Here is a 19,713-nt window from a genome sequence, read left to right as displayed (position 1 = left end):
CTGAAAACTCCTATTCACTCAATTTTACTAACACAGACAGGAAGGATGCAGGACTGGGGATGGGGGAGAAGACACCAGTGCAGGCAGGTGAAGGGACCAAGCATGGGGCAGGCAAGAGCTGGGTGGCAACCGGGCTGTTTGGCTGCTTTTCAGCATAAAATATTAATTCTGGGGTTGCAGGTGCAGTAGAAGTATAGTCCAAATTTCTGCTCTGTAAAGAGAATTGGGAGCTGAATGTAGGATTGCAGATTAGAGCATGACCCACCTTTGTACACTGAGGGACTGAATCATTTCAAATGAAGCTGGGCAGAGGAGCAGGTTTAAGACCTACCAGCCTACCCTACACTTAGTTCTCTAGATAAAAGAAAAAGAGCTAGTTCTGCAAATTCAGGAGGGATTGAACAGTTTCTTACAGGAGGTTTGTCTTTGCAATATATACCTGAACACTTCAATTACAGCATTTCCTGGTTTGATACTATTTATGTCAATGACTGGGGAAATCCCAAAGCTAGTAAACATAAATTCAAAACAAAACAAAACCAAAAACAAAGAAAAAAATCAAACAAAAACAAAACCACAAAACCCCACAAAATAGCACCACAAAAAACCCCACAAACTTTTTAATTGTTGTATGACTGCTAGTTCTTTCCACCAAAATTTGCTTATTTGTAAATAAATGTTTACTTAAATACATGTATTGTGATTAACAAGCAGACTGCCTCTCCCTTTAGATGGGCAGGATCAGGACAAAACTGATTTTTAGGTTCCATTTTGGGGAAAGGTGGAAGTTCACCTTGCATGTTACTAATACAAAAACCACTCTACAAACTGATGGGTCTCTGTCTAAGTTTTGGCATTTTCTACTTGACAAGAGGTAAAACATTTCACTTGCAAAGAATACCGACCCATAGTCTGAGACTTGCTTACCCAGTGCCCTCCAGATTAAACAGAAGAGGAGGGTGAAGCTAACAAAGGCCCAGTTCCACTCATGGTTCTTCCCAACTGTAGACACACCCATGAAGATGAAGATCAAAGTCTCACTAACACTGCTCAGCATCTTCATGAAATATTTTATTGTTGTGTAGGATTTCTGAGAAACATTTTCCTCCACGTATTTATTCATGGTCATGGCACAAGCTGTAATCCTAAAAGGCAAACATTATCCCATATTTCATTGGCTTTATGTTTTTTTTAACCTCTCTCATATATACATAATATTATTCATTTTCCATAGCTCTCTTTAAAATGCAAAGCGTAACTTATTCAATAACCAATCTCAAATTTACAGGCTTGGTGAACCTACAATTTTGGGCACGATTTTTTTTCTGCAATGGGAAGTTTTCTGAGAAGACATCAGTGTATGGAGGGTTTTTTCACATACTAAATGCACATATCTGTGCAGGGGTCATTTCAACTCTGTTTTGAAAGAGGCAGAAATGAGGAGAGATAGGGACAGCCTTGGCAAACAGGATTTGCTGCATCTTTTGCTGCTGAGGCACATTAGAAAGGGTGGAAACTGCACATCCTGGGGCAGGCCAGGACTTCCCTCCTTCCATACCAGGAGTTGTCCCGCCTCAGTGGCAGTGACAGTAGTCAGCTCCTCTTCCAAGCAAAGTAAGCAGCAAGGCTACAGACAATTTGTCATCCTTCACCAGTTTAGGCCTGCTCTGCCTGCACACAGGGCTGAATAAGAGAAAAACACCACCAGAAATCACACAGGTGCTGCTGCACTTTTAAAGCATCTACAAATGAATGAAATGGGCATCTCAGCTGATACATGAGAGGAAAGAAAGGGCTTACTGTAAATACATCTGTAAGTCCATTTTCTGTGTTAGCAAACAGAGTTTGTTAATCCTCAGGAAAAGCAAAGAATGACATTACTGGTTGTACATCATTTGCTGAATACGGCTGCCCATGGTACAGGGATGGCTGAGGACCACTCAGCTACACATTTACCAGTTCAAGGGTAATTAGCAGAGCTGGCTGGAGGATAACCTCAAGGTGGTGTCTCAGTATAGGGAAGCACAGTCTGAGTTGACTAGTAATTATCAGGGTGGACAACTAAGGCAAGGTACATTGTGAAACAGCTGTCATTCTACTGTCTAGGGCAACAACATCTGCTTTGATTCCCACTTAAGAACATTATACATATCTATGTATGGGTTCTCAGTCAAACTATGCACACTAAATCTAAACAGAGAAACAGAGATGTATTTACACTGTCTCTCTGAATACAGCCAACTTGTCCACGCTTATGTATTCCAGTTACACCAGGTTTTCAGTTTATAATTATTTGCTAACATAGGGGATATTTCTTCATGCTGAAATCTCTACACTTCTCTCTCTCATGGGGGAGGAGGGCAGGTTTGCTAGCATCCCTGAAAATTTCTCTTGAAATCTCCCAAGTTTTGTGAAGACCTCACTGCAGAAATTCTTCCGTTGAGCATGTCCTGTTTCTAAGCCAAGAGCCCCATCTCTGAACCACTCTGAATCAAACACCCCTGAATGTGAATGGAAATGGACAGGCAGACTGGGGCAGAGCTCAGAAAAACCTCATTGACATTTATGAACACACATGCCTGGGCTCTTTCTTCAAAATAAGGATTTTTTTTGTTTGTTTTAATGGCAGAACAGCAGGAATCCCAGAAGCAGCAGTAACTTCAAAAGGACCTTCATACAGTGAATTTCCTTAGCATTTTGCAAGAGGGAGCCCATAGCAGCAGCTCAGGTTGTAGTCACTGCCAGACTCTGAACACATTTCTCCTGATTAATTAAAGCTAGTTTTGTCCAGAAGTTTCCTTCTCTTACATGGAGCCACATCTACATCCCCAAAGTGCCTGAGCAACAATACTTCTGAGGGACAAGCCTGGGAGGACATGTGGACACTGGGAGCAAACACAGTGTACTCTGCTGACCTCTCCCAAGCAGAAGAGGCCCTGAATGTACATCAGAGTGAATAAAACCCAAGGAAGAGGATGTGATATGGGGACAGATGCAGTCTGATGGGGCAGATAGTGGCTTACAAATACAGGCAGAATAATGCACCTGACCTGGCCTTCACTCTGCATTTTTGTCCACCTATACTTGGTGATAGAGAAGCGGATCTAGTCAGCACAAAATAAAATGTCCATTGCCATGCAAAGACTAGCTCCAACACTAAGCAAACTCAAGTCTAAGAAGGAAGAAAGCCTCACTGAGACTGTCCCAGACCCCCATCTATATTTAGGACTGATAAAATTGTCAGCCCTCTCCTCATTGCCAGCTGATTTCACCAAGGTCCTAAACAGAAAGATCCACTGTGGTCCACAGGTAGCACACTGCCGGGGAAGCAGAGCTCATCCTGGTTACACAGGGTCCACTGCGGAAGATACAATGTCGATTTCATAAGCACGCAAGCTTTCTCCCTGATACTCTAAGTAGTTAAGGTAACTTTTCCAGTTTGAGCATGTAGTTGGGACAACAAAGTCCTGAAATTTTGCCAATACTGACAAACTGATGTTTTTCCCAGCTGTCCTCTTTGTTGCAATCTTCAGTTGCCCAGACTGGGGACTTACAACAAATCCCACAAATTTATGTGCCTGAGGAAGAAAGCGGGAGAGGACCTGGGCCATGCACGGATTTTGTCCTGACAAGAAGCAGGACATGCACTCAAGCCCAGAAGCTGTCAATACTCCCAGGTTCCTCAGTTTGCACATAGTTCTGATGATCAACCACAAAAGTACATATGCAAATCTTCTCAAATCTACTTAACACTTTGACCCTCCAAAAGTCTCATACTCAGTGGCAAACCAGTTCTTCACAAGCCATAGGCTGCACTGACACACCTACAAACATCTCAGGCTATGCTATGGGTCATGACAGCTCCCCTGTGTGTACACTGCTTATCTGCACAAGTGTAACAAGTCTGATGCAGCCTGGCTGCTCCAGCCGATGGCACACTCAGTGGACCTGGCAACTGCAGGGGCAGAAAATGCAAAAGAGCAAGAAGGCAGTGGGTGGGCTGCAAAACAGCCATTTCTAGGGCCACAGCCATTTCAGAGTCCCAAAGCAGCAGCTTAGTGCCCTGAAGCATTAGGACTGTCAGGTCTGCATCAAAGGTACAACAAAACACGCAGTACTATTTATTACCTTCCTAAAATAAAACGTTTTCATGATTATAGTAATGTAGGAAAGCCCTGCAGCATGGGCAGTGGGGAAGCATTCTCTGGACATGGTTTGTTTTTGGAACCTGAGGTAATGGAGACACTGTAAATAGATGTCTGATAAGAATCTGTCACCATATTCATCAGAATCCCTGCAAGCTGTAACTTAAAACACCTACCTTGCTTAACCACTAGAACTTAAAGGGACAACACTCTTATTTTCAGGCACATTTTGCATTCATTCAATTAGTGTCAAGCAACTGAGGAGTTGTTCAATGCTATAACAAATATAGCAGTACATTAATTGTTACTCTTCAGGTAAGTAATATTCCACAGCTAATCACTGCTCACTTTGAATCAGATATTTCTTTAGAGTATTTTTTTACATTAGAAAAAGAAGTTGAAGTCTCTTTCATTTGAAAATTGTATGGGGACATAGTGTTAGAATTTAATATAAAACCAATGTCTTTATGCAAGATTTTATGTACATTATTATAATAAGTTCTTCAAAAACCAAATTTTTACTGTCACAATAATCAAAGCCAAAGCTTAGATGTGTTTTATTTTACATTTCTCATCCACATACATTAATTCTGGCTTCCAGTTCTGTGACCTGAGTAGTTGCCTTGGTCAAGAAGGGGAAGGGAAAAGCACTTCATTGCAATTAACCTGCAACATTCTGTACTTCTGAAGAATAAAAGTCTCACTGTATAAACAGTACAGTTTCTGTTAGGACTGCAATAAACTAGGCCACTGGATTCAATCCTCAAGTTTCCTTGACCTACTAAACTTACAGTAGTTTCAATGTTTGCTCCTTTCTGCCTGCTAATTTATTGTTGCAAAAAAAAAAACCAAACCTATATTAAAAGTTCTGCTGCTTCACAGCCTTTATGAGAAATTAGTAAGCAGAAAATGCAGCACTATAATTAGAAATGGAAGCAAGCGAATAAAGCTCAGATTCACATCTGTATGTTTTACACCTGAGATCCTCATTCACACCCAGCTCTAGTTACAGTAGAAACTCTTTCCTCTCCTTCTGAAGATTTTCTCACTGCTGCTTGCAGGGACATGGTTCAGTCCCTTCAGTATTTCAGCCAAGTAACCTAGTGCAGGGGTTATATACAGACATTTCAAGAATCGTTTGTCCTTAGAATGAGTACACAGACTTATCAGAAGAGGGACAAGTGCTTTTCATTCCCTTCTATTCCTCTGCTAGTGAATTCCTACTTGCCCAGGAATGAGGCAATCCATGTAAGTATCTTATTTATTTGGTAACACTGTACGTTCCTGTTCATGTCCTTCCCCTAAAGTATGGTACAGCATGTAACCACAAGGTCTCACTGAGTATCTTTATAAACCTGCGAATCAGTAATTTAACAGACTCGTGGATATGGGTGAAAAAGGGGAGACCAGGCAATTATTCCTCATAGGCTGAACTGTAAATGGCCAGAGAAGCAAGTAATAAATAATCTTGTTTGTAAAGGACATTCCAAGGTCATTTGCTCCAACTACCTTCTCAAAGGAGGGCTGACTTTTAAGTCAGACCCAAGCAATCCTTACATGAGTCAGTCGCTGCAGAAAACGACAGGGAACTCAACACTGGTGTGTGTTTTTGCACTGTGACACAGAGCAAATTACTCTCTGTAGTTCAAAGGCCCATGAAATGTGAAAAGAACAGGGTAGATTTACTCCAAGGGGATGCAGAGATTGCAGGAGCTCCAAGGTTCTCAGCAGCACTGCTGGGATGGGACAGGCTTTATGGCTTACAGCAGCTGAGACCCTACATGGCAGCAGAGAGCCCTTCTGGCTCAGCCGGGATGTTACTGCTGTACACAATTCTGTCAGCAATTACAAAGTATGCTTAGAGTCAAAAATGGACAGAACATTTTAAAGATAACTCATTTTCTATCGTGCTGTTTGAGGGCAAAAATACTTTGTGTTTCCTCTTCTGTTCTGCACCCACTCAGGGGCCACTGCACAAATGAAAATGAATAGGCTGTTAGTGCTGTGGGAAGCACTGGTCTGCTGGTGGCAGGCACTGGCACGTGGGGGGTCCACTGACCCTCCAGCAGACCCACCATGCCCTTTCCTTTGTGTCCTGGATGCAGCAGGTCCAAATCAGTATTTTCATAAACACTGCCACAACTCTTTCCATGTACAGTTTAGCCACACGTTTTTGGTTCAGAAACCCTTTAAGTATTTGATCATAGGATGTCAAGGACATTTGGCTTAAGAGGTGGAGGAAACTGGAAACCACACAAATGCTATGAATAGAAGCTATGAAAAGAGATGGCACATTTATGAACTCGGTCAAAGTGGATGCATATGGTGCTTTATTTAGGCTCATATCAGAGGAAGAAACCCAGGCAATCTTTAGCTCTTTACTTACATTAAAGTTCCAACCCCTGTTGTTTCATGGCATATTCCTATTTTTATACTACTGAAATCAGTATAAGTATAATCATCACCTGTAAGTTTCCTTGTAAATCGCCTCCCAGCTCCTGAAAACCTTATACTGGCATGACTATGATATTAAACCTATCTTCACTTGCCTAAAAGATAATAATCAGGTGAGGTATTATCAAGTATTAGTGATACTCAGCAGTAACATCTGAGCTTGCAGAAAAAGCTCTGCTCCTAATGCCTGAATGACTCATATTTGCCACTAGAACAATACAAATTCATTAAAGAAAGTTGGCTTTAAAAATATTACTTGGAACCAGAGCAAAACATTTAAGCATATCAAATGTCATAAAGACTCTTTCTAATGTTGAAGTTGTTACAGTATAAACAGAATGAAGAGAGAGGCTGTGCTCTTTTTTTACTGAAGACCAAGAGTGGAAAAACAGAAGTGAAAATATTTCTATCTGTTGGAAGTGGGAAGAAAAATATTATTTTATACATAATGATGCATACAAAGAACATTGTAACACACAGGCACACGTATCAAGATACTAAACTATCGGATTATATCACCATAGGACTGAAAATTTTACATTCACCCAATCTTTATTGTGCCTGTAATCCAGCAGGAGTTTGCCTTAATGATATATACATTGTCTTCATTGAATGGTACTTACTGGCTGCTCACATGACTAACTTTTAAAGATAGGTTCACAATATATCGGCATCAAAAGTGAAGCCAGCTCATGAAGTTCCCTGCTACCACTCCCACACCCTCCCTGCCACCACTGCCCCTACAGCACCATGGGCCACCCCTCACCCATGCCATTATGACTAGTTGAAAGGTCACATGAGGACACAGGTCACCAAAGTGACCTGGGTTAAAAATAAGCCCACTGAAAATACAAGTGAATATTTTTAACTTGGAACATTTCAAGGATATGGCTTATGATGTGATGCCATGAGCAGTTTTAGTGACACAGCTGGTGTGGTGGCAAGCTGAGAGAATGGGGTGGAAGCGGGAGGGAAGAGGCCGGAAATCCTCAAGCCAGTAACTCTGCCATGCACTGTGGAACAATGCCACATGGCAAGGTTTGCAAAATCTGATCCTCTCTCCAATTTCCTTTGGCATTCTTACTTGGATGCTATGATTACTGAAGTTTGGGGTACTTACGCCATGATGCCCGAGAGATGAAACATTTCAGCTGTTATGTATGACAAGTAACTGTACAGGAAGACAAAGAGTGGCTCAATCACTCGGATTTTATGGGTGAAACGGGTGGTAAAGGCTGCTACAAATCCCAAAAGGATTCCAATCAATACTCCACCGATCCCCACTATAAAGAAGTTAGCAATCCCAGCGAATATGTCAATAACCTTAATTGTGCGCATCTGGCAGAAAGACTTGAACAAATTGTACAGGACCTATGAGGAAAAAGAAAGCACATTATCTTTTTGAACTATTCTCAATTTCCCTTCATGCCATTATGTTCCTCTGCTTAAAAGCTGAACTTGAATTTCTCTATCTACCTTGAATTCACTTTTTAGATATGCTGTTATTTATCTCTGGCATATTATTTGTCATCCATATATACTGGGGAGATAGACAAAGACAGATAAATATAACTACTCCCATTTTTGCAAATGGGACAGATTTCTTAACCTGTGCCACTCTGGGGGCCAGGAGCATAAATCTATCTAATTCTTCTTTAATTCTTCATTTATTTACAGAGCTTCTAATTTCTCCACAAATGTCCATTTCAGATTTTCCCCAGATTAAAAGAAATAAAACAGAAGGAGAAAAAAAACCCACCAGTTTCATAACCAGTGAAAAATCAGGTTATTTTCAAATCTGTTTGAGCTACATGACACTGAGAGGTAGAGTACTGAACTAGACCACAGATTCATCTAAACTGGTGGGATAGGAGAGGGTGTAGGGGGGGGCTGGGAACAGACAGTAAGCACCTCAAGGAGTAAAAGAAACATGGTATTTATGAAGCCATCTCTCTTGCTCAAAATTATCAACCACTAGGAATCCAATGTTTCTAGAGATTTGGATTTCATTGCCATTAAAAAAACTGTTTCCAGGTGTTTGCCCAGTTTAATTTTCAAAGTGTTTATAACCATCCTCCAAAACAAACTAGGTCAATGGGATTATCACGTTTTCTTAGCCAGAGACCCTTTTTGTTTTATACAGGAAACAGTACAACCTAAAGTCCACATTTCTCTAGTATCCGGTATTTTAGTTTCTCCAAAACAGAAAACAGTGGAATCAGTTACTCATAAAGAAACCTTACAGGGTTGCCCCATCTGCAGACTCACCTGGGAGGTTCAACCCTTCCCTGGTGCTGCATGTATGCTCCCAGCCCTGCAGTACCAGGATGGCTACACCGTCCCCTTGTACAGAGCTAACTTTGGTCACAGGCACCTATTCCCACCACAGTGGGTTCACAGGCTAAGCCAGTGAAGACCAGTCATCTTAGACAGCTTGCAGGAGTTAAACCTCTGCTTTCTTTCTGGACTTCTCAGTAAACCAAACAGGTTTCTCTATCAGGAATGCTATTTGAGAGAACAATGTTTTATCAGTACTTTCATTGTGCTAACAAAGTAGGTGTTTGAGTAGTGGCTGTGGAAGGATTTCTCATGTTTGTAGTCTTAGTTCTCTCTCACAGGACAGAACATAAGCTGTTCAGCACTTCTTAGTCAAAACTGGATAAGTCTTACAGAACTAAGAGTTTAATGCAAAGACATGGCTTATTATGGGTCGTTTGGGCTAAGTGAAAGAACTGAAACAGGAAAGAAAAAATATATTCCAGAGCAAGCATGAAAATAGAAGGTTAAATGAAACCTAGAATAGTTACCAGTAATTTTCATTACAAAGCAGCAAATACAATAGCAGGATTATGATTCTATTTATTTGATAACAGTGATCTCTCAGGATGAGTCCACTTGGGAGAAGTCTCCTTTTTCATCTGGACAAACCCCCTGTTGCTCTGAGGCAGACTCCCAGCCTTTTTGACCCATTCCATGTTACTGTGTACTGTGCAGGACAAGAAAACAATGTCATAGGCTCCACAGTTTTTCCACCTGTTTTGATTTGTGGACCTTATGGATTTGCATGGAGAGAAGTATACCAGAATTAAACCTACTGACAGTAGGAGTGCCTTTGCTGGTCACTTTACAAGATCCTCTTGTTCCACAGACTCCCAGGACTCCTTGAATCACAGACCAAAGAATACTGTTGACTTGTGTGCAAGGAGTTTCCCTGAGTCACTTGTTGAAACTTGGGACGATCCCAGAGTTGTGTTTTTCTCTAAGACACCTGCAGAATTTGACCTGGCAGAATACTCTCTTGGTACATATTACAGAAGCTGACTATTTTCTTTAATTTGAGTTTTAAATAGCATTTTTTACATTTTAAAAAATAACTATATAAATATATACAAGGCTAGCCTCTAAAGTAAGAGAACTGCAAGGTTCTTGTAAAGAAGCAGAGAATTTTATCTATCCAAGGCTTTCCATAACGTCACCTTATCTTCACAGCAAAGTATTCCCCCTGCAAATAGAATGGAGCCTGTTGCTCCACATGGAGACATCTTCATAAATAACAAGTCTAACGCCATAAGTTATTTGAAAGAAGAAAAGCAATTTTCTCCTTTGCACCTCAGCCATGGTAGAAGCAGCAGCTATGACTATGGAATGCAATGAACATGATTTTAACCTCATTCTCATAGTTGTTTATTTACACTGTTGCACATGAGATCAAAATCAGATTCGTTTCCCATTCATTCTACAGCAGTTCAGTTTTACTGAGCTTTCTCTAAACTTCCAAGTGCATTAAACACCAACTCCGGTGACATTTTTAATGCATTTGGTATGAGAATAAGGGAATTTTTTGACGTTCAAGATTTCCATTAACTCAATAGCCTTCAGCTGAACTCACTGAAGGTCACACCAAGCAATATTAGTCACTGATCACTTTTTAATCTTGTCTCAGAGTATCTCTGAAACACTAATTGCTTATTTTCCTCAGTTCTCAGTTATTAAGTTTTTAATTCTAAAATTACTTTAAAGCACTCTAAAATAATGTTGTCAGCAGAGGCAGAATACAGAGTATTTCTGTAATGTTTTCTAACATGGGAATAATATTATTATAATGATGCTGGCTCCTTCTTTCTGATTTTAAGCCCAGAATTGGAGTTTGAACTGCTGACACTGAGCTGTGATCTTACCATTTAATATCACCTTGCTAGTTATGTCTGACAGTTTTTTGGTAAAGTACCAACTCTGATCAAGAATCCAATTGTCAAACATTGTCCTCTGCCAAATTCAAGCTCCAAAATCCCACCAGTGGGGAAAATGGAACATTCAAATGCACAGACATATTGCAAAAACTATTAGGTATGAAAGACCATCTGAAAAATGCAGCAGAACTGATATTCTTGAGAAAACACACCTTTCTTTCTATACAAGATGAAGGTGTAGTAGCATCTTCCCTGAAAAGGAAAGCATAGGTGACACTGCTATTCTAATAAAAGCACCTTCAGTAAAGCCACCCTGTTTTGCACTGCCTATCTGCATAACCCCAGGTTTTTGATACTGCAGTGGCCACAGGAGTTAGGCGGCTTCCATGGAAGGCCAACATACATTCAACTCCCATCCTACTTCATCCCCACATCCCACTTCAGGTCCTGCCAGGGCAGGTAGGACTCAAGGGCTCCAGCAGATGAAAGCTGAAAGGTTCTGAGCTCTGCTGGTCGTGGGTTTTATCAGCTCCCCCTGTGAAACAGGGGCAGAGGAAGGGAGAGTACATAACATCACCTCCTCAGAGCACATGGCTGAGAGCCCATCAAGGGCTGCTCCAGCAGCACCTGCTATGGGAAGGGAAGGCAAGGTCCTCTAAGGGCAGCCCCAGGAATCTGTGTGACGGCCCGGGTCACATTTTAGGTATAATCACATGATTGCAGGTGTGCGAAAACATAACAAGGAACCATTAGCAGACCAATTCTGTGCATGTGGAAACAACTTGATCTCTGTCCAAGTGCTACCTTCAAGCGATAGGAAGTAAGACCAAAGGTACTTTACATTCCTTTCTCTCCTTCATAAATATATGTAAGGCCAGTGCATTACTGGACTGTCCCTACAGACTCCTCAGGTTATCTTCCCTCTGTTAGGGCATCTGGGGAGGTAGGCCATAAGGAAACCTCCAGAGAAGGCAATAATGATGCCTACAGGAAAGCTACACATTAAATTGCCATGCCAGCCCCTATAAAAATGGTGGTTTAGAGAAATTTGCCTTTGGGAAATAGCACATATGAATATGAATATGAATATCAGGATGAAGGGTTTTCCTAGCAAATCATGCAGTACTAATTGCTGCTCCAGTGGCTGACTTTGTGATTGAAAAAAGTGATTTTGTTTGGAAAAAATCCACCAAACAACAAGTTTTAAATAACTAGAGCCTTTCCCCCCAGAAAAAAATCTTGTATGAAGAGACATCGCACAAGTGGCCATTAAGAGTGACTAGAGACAGACCCTGCTATGGCTGAACTGCTAAGCCTTTTGAAACTCAGTATGTACACCTATTTATTTACAGGACTGGCTTAAGTGTCATTTTAGCATTGGCAGGCAGTTCCAACTATAAGCTAATGAGAAAAGCTAGGCTTTAAGGCAAGCCCATAAGAGGAGATGCAATTCAGCTGACTGGATAGCAACAGATTCAGGTAAAGCGTGCAGTGTAAGTGAAAAAATAATATAGTATTCCCACAGACACACAAGATTTTATCAATACCAAGGCTCAGAATAAATGATGACATATACATGTGTTAAGGAGGTGAGGAAAAGTCCAAGAAAAGGGAAAAACTGGTGAGGCGAAGTCCAAGAAAAGGGGAAAACAGAAGGACAATTGTGCATAGAATGGGACAGGAAGGAGAAGCCAGGGACAGAGACAGGAAAGTGCAGACCCAATTCACCAATCTTTCTGATCCTTCCAGCATATGAAAAACAGGGCCTCTATGCCTCACAAAACAGAAAGCATGCTAGGACATGGTTGGCATGGTCAGGATTTCAAGGCATGGATAAATGGGAGTAATGCCCTAGACACAGTGTCATCAGGTACAAATGAGGGACACTGCAGGGGATAATGGAATTTGCAGATTGCTGTCCTCAGGTCAGCACCACAACCCTAGTTCAGCTAGTTAATGATTAGAAATTACTGCCTCCAGGTGGCTGTCTTATCTGTAGCCTGGGATATATGTATTGGTGGTTTCAGGGCAGTTCCAAGTGGATGGGCATATGCAAAACGTTAACCTCAGCCAGGTCCTGTGCTATCTCCGTGATTTGCCATCCTCCCCATTAACACACTGTGACACCCACACTGGCCCGTTCCCTTTCCTGCCCAACATTTCTGCAGGTGAGGAAAACAGAGAGTTTCAAATTACAGAAGTAACAGAATTACAAAGATACAGAAACTGGAGTGATCAGGTAGTAAAATCCCTACAGTAAATATGCTACCATTACTCTCACGTAGTAAGACCACTGTGGTTTCTAAATCTAAAGAATTAGATAGTCACATTAGCACTCCTTGACTTCTATCTATTAGCAAACTGTAATAAGCAGATACAAAGAGATACAATGGAGTGGCATGCAAACAATCATTCATCATTTTTATCAATTAATCATTTATCAAGTAACTTACCACAGTTATAGCATCATTCAGCAAAGACTCTCCAAACACCAGGATATAAAGCTGCTCATTGACATGGATATTTTCAAAGACGGCTAACACCGCCACGGGATCCACAGCTGAAATGAGGCTGCCAAAGAGCAAATTCTGCAGCAAAGTGATATCAGTCAAACCAAATGCACTGATCTGGCAAATTCCATAAAGGGAAATTCCAATGCCGATGGCATTCCAGAGTGTACCCACCACAGCATACCAGAATATGGTACCAAAGTTCTCAAAGAACAGACGAGTTGGCATAAAATATCCAGCGTCGAGTACAATGGGTGGTAACAGATACAAGAAAAACACGTCACTGTTCATTACAGGTGGGGACTTCTCCTCTGCTCCAAAAATAATCCCACCAAGAAGCAATCCAACCAGAATAAGGAGACAGCTTTCAGGTACTATTGAGGGCAACTTGTGATAGAGATGAAAGCCTTCAAAGGAAATTCAAACACAAGAAAGGGAAATGATTACTTGTACCGAATCCGTAAGATTATTCTGGATTCTGTTGTCTTCATTTCTATACTAAACAAACAGTGATTGCAGAGCAATTTCATTTTCGTTGCAAAGACTGAACTGGACATCCATAATGGGTCAAGGCAAATATGTTGGCTAGCACAGTTAATTCAGTTGATTTGGTGGAGAGACAAATTAATAGGTAGACATTCCACTTAAGAGCTAGGCTGGATGGAGCAACTGTGTGCAAGGGTTCTCTGTGAAACTGTGGGGTAATTATTTAAATGTAGAATCCTCCAGAAACACAATCCAAATGCTTCTCTAGGGCAAATTACATTTAGATAGAGAAAAAAAAATCATACTAACCACTTCTTCCTCTCTGGACAGCTTCACAAAAGAGTTTAAAGAGTACATTAATTTCATTTTTACTTTTAGAGTCTCAAAGCTAGTGAGGGGAACTAGTACATGTGACCTGCACCTAGTCACCCATGATCACTTCCCCTACAACAAGGAAGAAGCATTTACAGATACAATTATTATTTTTAGTGAAGCTGCCAAATTAATTTCACAAGAATCAACGTTTTCCATAAAGTGACAGTAAGTTGTAGCCTGTATTATTATATTCATTCTTCTGTATCATATGAATTGTGGTAGAGTCAGGATTCTCTCATAAAAATCTGTGCAAAGTACTGAAGAAATGAATTTTAAAAGGTTACAAATGCAGACTTAGAGGTTGAATGTTACTTAGCCTTCTAAAACTCTCAAAGCCATGCAGTTTTGATTTAAAGATTCTAGTTACTTATAGAAGTTGGCTGTTGTAAGGATAATTCTGGTAATGAATGGGAAAAGTTTTGAAGGAGCTTACTCTGGCCAATCTAATGGAATGATCAACCTTATGCACCAAGGTCACATTCCAGGTCCCAGCGATGCCAATCTTTTCCAGACTCCTCCTTATCTATATTTGGCCCACATAATTATATAGAAATTGATCCACACCCACGAGATCCCACAATCCCTGCCTGACTAAAAAGCATTTAAATTATTTTAAATGAGAGCTGCACGGAAACACTGGGTGTGGTAATAACGGGCGTCTATTTCAGTAAAACTATTTCAGTAAAAATCCCACCTGTAGTCGAAACAGTTAAACTACTGCAGTCTTCATATAGTTTACATCCAGTTTCCCAGTTTTGGGGTTATGTATCTTGTAACACCTATTTTGTTAATTCTCCTTTCACCATAGATTTTTTTTCCAGTTAAAAGAAAGCCTGAACTTATAATTAGGAAAAACAAATTGTTAAGGAGCAAGAGGAAAGCTGTTTTAATCTACAGACTTTTTACTTATATATTCTGTAACTATTAAAACTATTTTTAAAAGCAAGCAGCTCAAGTTGCATTTTTTTTTCCTTTTTGAATGAACACAGACTGCTTTCAATAATTAGAAACACAGCCTATGTGACTCATTAGAAGGACTGCCAAATTCATTGCCATTCTTCAAAACCAGAATCACCAATGTCCTATTTTGGCAGAACAGGTAAAGATCCTGGAAAAATCAAGAATTTGCAGTGGAAGACTTGACTCTTCACCTTTCAGCCTCTTCCATATAGACATTTTATGATTTATCTTAGTTTCTGCAGTGACAGAAATAGAATTCCTATTCAATGGTCAGGAAGTTTCCCCTCAGTAAGTAGGTTTTGCCAAAAGTTTTTTTAAACCCTTCAAAAGTAAATTTTAAATCATTTCCTCAATAAAAATTCAAGAGGAGGGAAATTTTGTAAATGCAGCTTTTGATGAAAATAAAAATAGTCCCAACCGCTTGTAATGCAATGAAATGTCTACTGTGAGTAAAAAAATTAAAATCTTTTCTTTTCTTCTTTACAAATCACTCTGGAAAGTTCATAGCCTGTCAGAGATTTGGGATTCCACCTCATTCTTAAAGGTAATGGAAAGACTCCCACTAAGCTAAACATGCTTTTGATTCATGTAAACAGCATCAAAATTCTTGGAAGACTTCCTGCCTACGTGAAAAGTATCCAAGGGTGATTAGGGACAGGCTATGGTTCCTGATTTGAAGACAGAGAGCTAGGATTTAGAATCCAGTGCACATCAAGTCGTAGCAGATGCCCTGCAGGATGAGGGACATCTTCCCTTCTCTGCTGGATTCACAGCCACAGGGTCAGGAGCGCCGCGGGAGCGGATCCCCTGCAGTACAGAAATACTCAGACTTTCACGCTGAATGCAGGACTACAGCTGCTTTCTTCTCCTCTGACCCTATTCTTGGGCTTCAGATTATGCAGTGACTCAGCTTCAACAGCATGGAAGATGCTTATTGAGTAAACATCCTCCATGTATCATGGCAAAAATGGCAGTAGGACACTTGCCTAAAGTGCAAGTTTGGTATGTTTCAAGTTAAAAGTCCTTAGAATCCCAGTTTCCTTTTTTGGGGGGGTGAATTCCAGTGCTTTCTGATGCTGGAAATGCCACTAAATGAGTACCTCTGAACAGCTTAAACCTTCTTTCAGGAGAGCAGGGTTGGAAGGGTATCAGCTCAATTGTCAGAAGAAACACCTCTCATGCATTTGTGATTAAACATAAAAGTAATGGGAATCTGGATCAGTTACACAACATTCTGTAGGTTTAGTAGCATAAAAATTAAGTAAAACTGGGCATTAAGTATACTAGTCTTACTACTTAAGAGACTCCAGCATATTCAGGTGCAATGGTCCCATCTAATATACTCATGGAGTCCATCAGCACGTGAGTAACACACCTCTGGTATCAACACACAAAAGAAGAAATAAGTAGAGGTAGTTATAAAATAATTCCATTCAAGGCAGTTTATTAGATTTTAAATTGTGCTCGTGTCCTATACTGGAATAAAAAGCACCACGTTCTTAATGTCTTCGTGAAAATGTATCTTGTCAAAATGTTCAAGTTCTGCTTGACAGCCTCAGGTTTTCCTTTTTTACGCTTTCTTGCTCCCTCTAAACCAAGCCTACAGTGACATGATCACAGGCAGGATCAGACAAACCTTTCAGGTAAATTCCCTATAAAAATTAGCAAATACTGGAACATTTCAGCTCTGGTGAAACTGCACTTCTGTGAAAAGATATTTGCTAAAAGATTCATAACTGGGTGCTGCAGTTGAGTTTTCTCTGGGATCTTTCACACAGTGAGAGAGCTGTTATTACACAGGACCCTATCTTCTGAGCTCCTCACAGCTGAAAAGACCTTAGGGATCTGTTCATGAAGGTTTGATACTCGGCAGTGCCAAGCGTAAGCATTCAGTGCCTAGCCCCAGAAAGGAATTTGTGATGCCAGATTAAGCACCGAAGTTTCCTGGGCAGTGCAGGAGTCTCGAGGTGGATTTCACGCTGCCTGGCATGTCAGGGGCAAGATGCCTGTGCTGCCCAGCAGGAAATGATGAGGAGAGGAATGCATCAGAGAGGCTCCTCTCTCAGAGGGCCGCTCTTGGGGCTACAGGCAGTGACATGGGCTGGGAAACCCATATTCATCCTTTTGAATTGAGACACGTGTAGTAAACAGTAGGACATGGCAGAGCAGCGTTTAGGTATCTAGGCAGTTCAAAACTGCCTATCTGCGCTACCCTCAATAAAAAAGACGGCACAAACCAGTGAAAATTTGACATGGAATGTGACTTTGGAGCAATGGGAGCCTGACCTGGGAAGGTTTACCTGATGCACTCACTGGATAAGGAAGCACAGACAGAGCTCCAGGAGCAAGAACTGGATGTTCCTAATTCCAGTCCCGGAGTCAGGGCGCCTGCAGATAGGTGTGGTGAAGCTGAGAACTGCCACACCTAGGGCCGCTCCTGGATCTGGCCCTCATTGCTCCGCGCAAACGCACTGACAACAGCATGTCCTAGATTAGCCACACTTGCTTTCATTTGGTGTAACTGAAAGGTTTTTAAAATTATATGCATTTTTCTTCAGCTGTGCTGTTTGCTTGCTTACTTTACTAGAGTCACACTGGAAAATTAAAGTAGTTAGGCAACATTTTTTTTGTTTTAACTCTTTAGATGCCTATGCACTGGCAAAATATCATGATAGAATGTATAATCTTACAGAAATTATGTATTATTGTGTCTGTACGTGTATTTACATGTTTCAAATGGCTTACCTTTTAATAAAAACCTTTAATAAAACAGAAACTTTTTCAATAGTTTTAGCTTATTCAAGAGTTTTTGCTTTATCTAAACTCAGAAGCCAGAGCAATTTTCAGTACTCACCGGGCTAAGTTCTCTACCAGACTCCCTGTTTTCTGGTTATTACAGTTCATATTATATTTGAGTGTATCATATTTGAACTCTGTTCTGATTCTGCAAACACCTAAGTGCATACTTAAGACTAAGCATGCACCTTTAATGCATTAAGATATATGCATCAGGATACATGCCTGCTTAATGGCTGCAACACACAGTACTTCTGCAGGAAATAATGATGGCAGACCAAGTTACTTGGGTCAAGGATCAGGCCGCCAACCACAATGTTAGCCATGGCAGGAGGTGAGTACAAATTTTTGGGTTTTCAGAATCCTAATTACATGATCACTGACGAAATTGTGACACAGTCTATGTAAATTTCACAAGCAGAGGTTAAAATTTTTAACTTTGATAAAAATATTTTGTCAGAACGAGCATGATGGTATTTTTTAAGGTAATCTGTGCTGCAAAGTCAGAGTTCTGAATGGAACAACTGTAGTGTGGGTAAACTTACTTATTTGGTCCCAGAGCTTTATTCCTTATATTGTCCTCTAGGTAAGAAGACATAAAGTTCATAACTCATAGAGATTTACTGGAATTTAAATAGCTGTCTAGCACACTATTACCTGACATTTTTTAGACTATTATGATGTACACCTTTCTCTGTTTGGGACGTAGAAGTTAACTAAAAACATGATGTATAAGCTGCACGAAACTCATTGAAACTATGCAATGCAAATGTTTTCCACATGAGGGAAGAGGTGGCCTTCCTTACTCGTAAGAGTGCTGTCTTTTATATCTTTCTCGGGACATAAGTGAATGGTGGAAAATCAGAGTAAGAAGGAGGCATACTCTACCCTCATAAATATTTTCTTTTCATCGATCCGTTGTTCTGTTTTGAGACTGTCATTATACCCGGCGTTATTTTAAGAAAAAGAAGACCGTGCTCAAATGACAGCAGAGAGATCAAGAAAAAGTCAGTCATGCATCGGGTGAACTCCGGGTTTTACAGTCCTCGTAGTCCGGGGCTGACCCGTCTATTTTCTTCTCCGCACCTTTCCTAACTGAGAGAACCCCGACTCCTGCCAGCCAAATCCCGCCCGGACATCCCGCTCCGCGGAGGAGCATCAGCCCCCGTCCGCCCGCCCCGCGCCCCCCGCGGCGGGCGCGGACCGCCCCAGCCCGGCTGTGCGCGGCGGCCCCGGCAGCGGCGGCCGGCCAGGTACGGGCAGGGAGGGAGGGTCGCCGCACGGCCCCGCTCACCGATCTTGGCGAGGGAGGCCAGCAGGATCCAGAGGGTGATCTCGAACGGGATTTGCACGTGGGGGTAGTCCAGGGTGAAGACGTGAAGCCGCGTCTCCTCGAAAGCGGTGCCGCTGGGGCTCGGAGGGGTGCCGGTGCCCATCGCCGCGGCGCCGGGCAGCTGCCCTTCCGAGGTGGCCCGCGCCTCCGCCGCGCCGGCCGCCAGCGCCGCCAGCACCGGCAGCACCGGCAGCAGCGCGGGCACCGGCAGCAGAGGCGCGGCGGGGCGCGGGGGACCGCGGCGGCTGCCCATGGCGTCCCCGCTCCGCCGCCCTACAGCCCCGCGCCGGCCGCCGCCACCATCCCCGCCGCCGCGGGCACCTGCCGCCGCCGCGGCCCCGCCGGCCCCGCCTCCTCCCCGGTGACTGGGCGAGTCCCGGCCCGGCGCCGCCGGCCGCCCGCAGCGCTCCGCTCCCCCCCGGGCCGCCCCCGGGGCCGCCCCCGCGGGGCCAAGCCGCGGGGTA

The 19,713-nt window shown here is 42.1% G+C and overlaps 1 protein-coding gene across 1 annotated transcript in view; it reads right to left on the bottom strand.

Annotated features, from left to right (window-relative positions):
* SLC9A2 (solute carrier family 9 member A2) overlaps window positions 1-19,502 on the bottom strand; it is a gene marked incomplete at its 5' end in the record, with an annotated part of 34,675 nt that extends 15,173 nt beyond the window's left edge. The window contains 4 exons of the mRNA XM_082278700.1: window positions 928-1,145; window positions 7,720-7,970; window positions 13,243-13,706; window positions 19,211-19,502. Coding sequence (XP_082134826.1) covers window positions 928-1,145; window positions 7,720-7,970; window positions 13,243-13,706; window positions 19,211-19,502 — 1,225 coding nt within the window. The remainder of the gene's footprint in view (window positions 1-927; window positions 1,146-7,719; window positions 7,971-13,242; window positions 13,707-19,210) is intronic.
* Window positions 19,503-19,713: the final 211 nt, after the last annotated feature.

This window comes from Coloeus monedula, assembly GCF_965178545.1.
Source record: "Coloeus monedula genome assembly, chromosome: 3".
Lineage (NCBI taxonomy): Eukaryota > Metazoa > Chordata > Aves > Passeriformes > Corvidae > Coloeus > Coloeus monedula.
The sequence above is the reverse complement of the archived record's forward strand: the minus strand, read 5'-3'. Positions and strand labels throughout refer to the sequence as shown.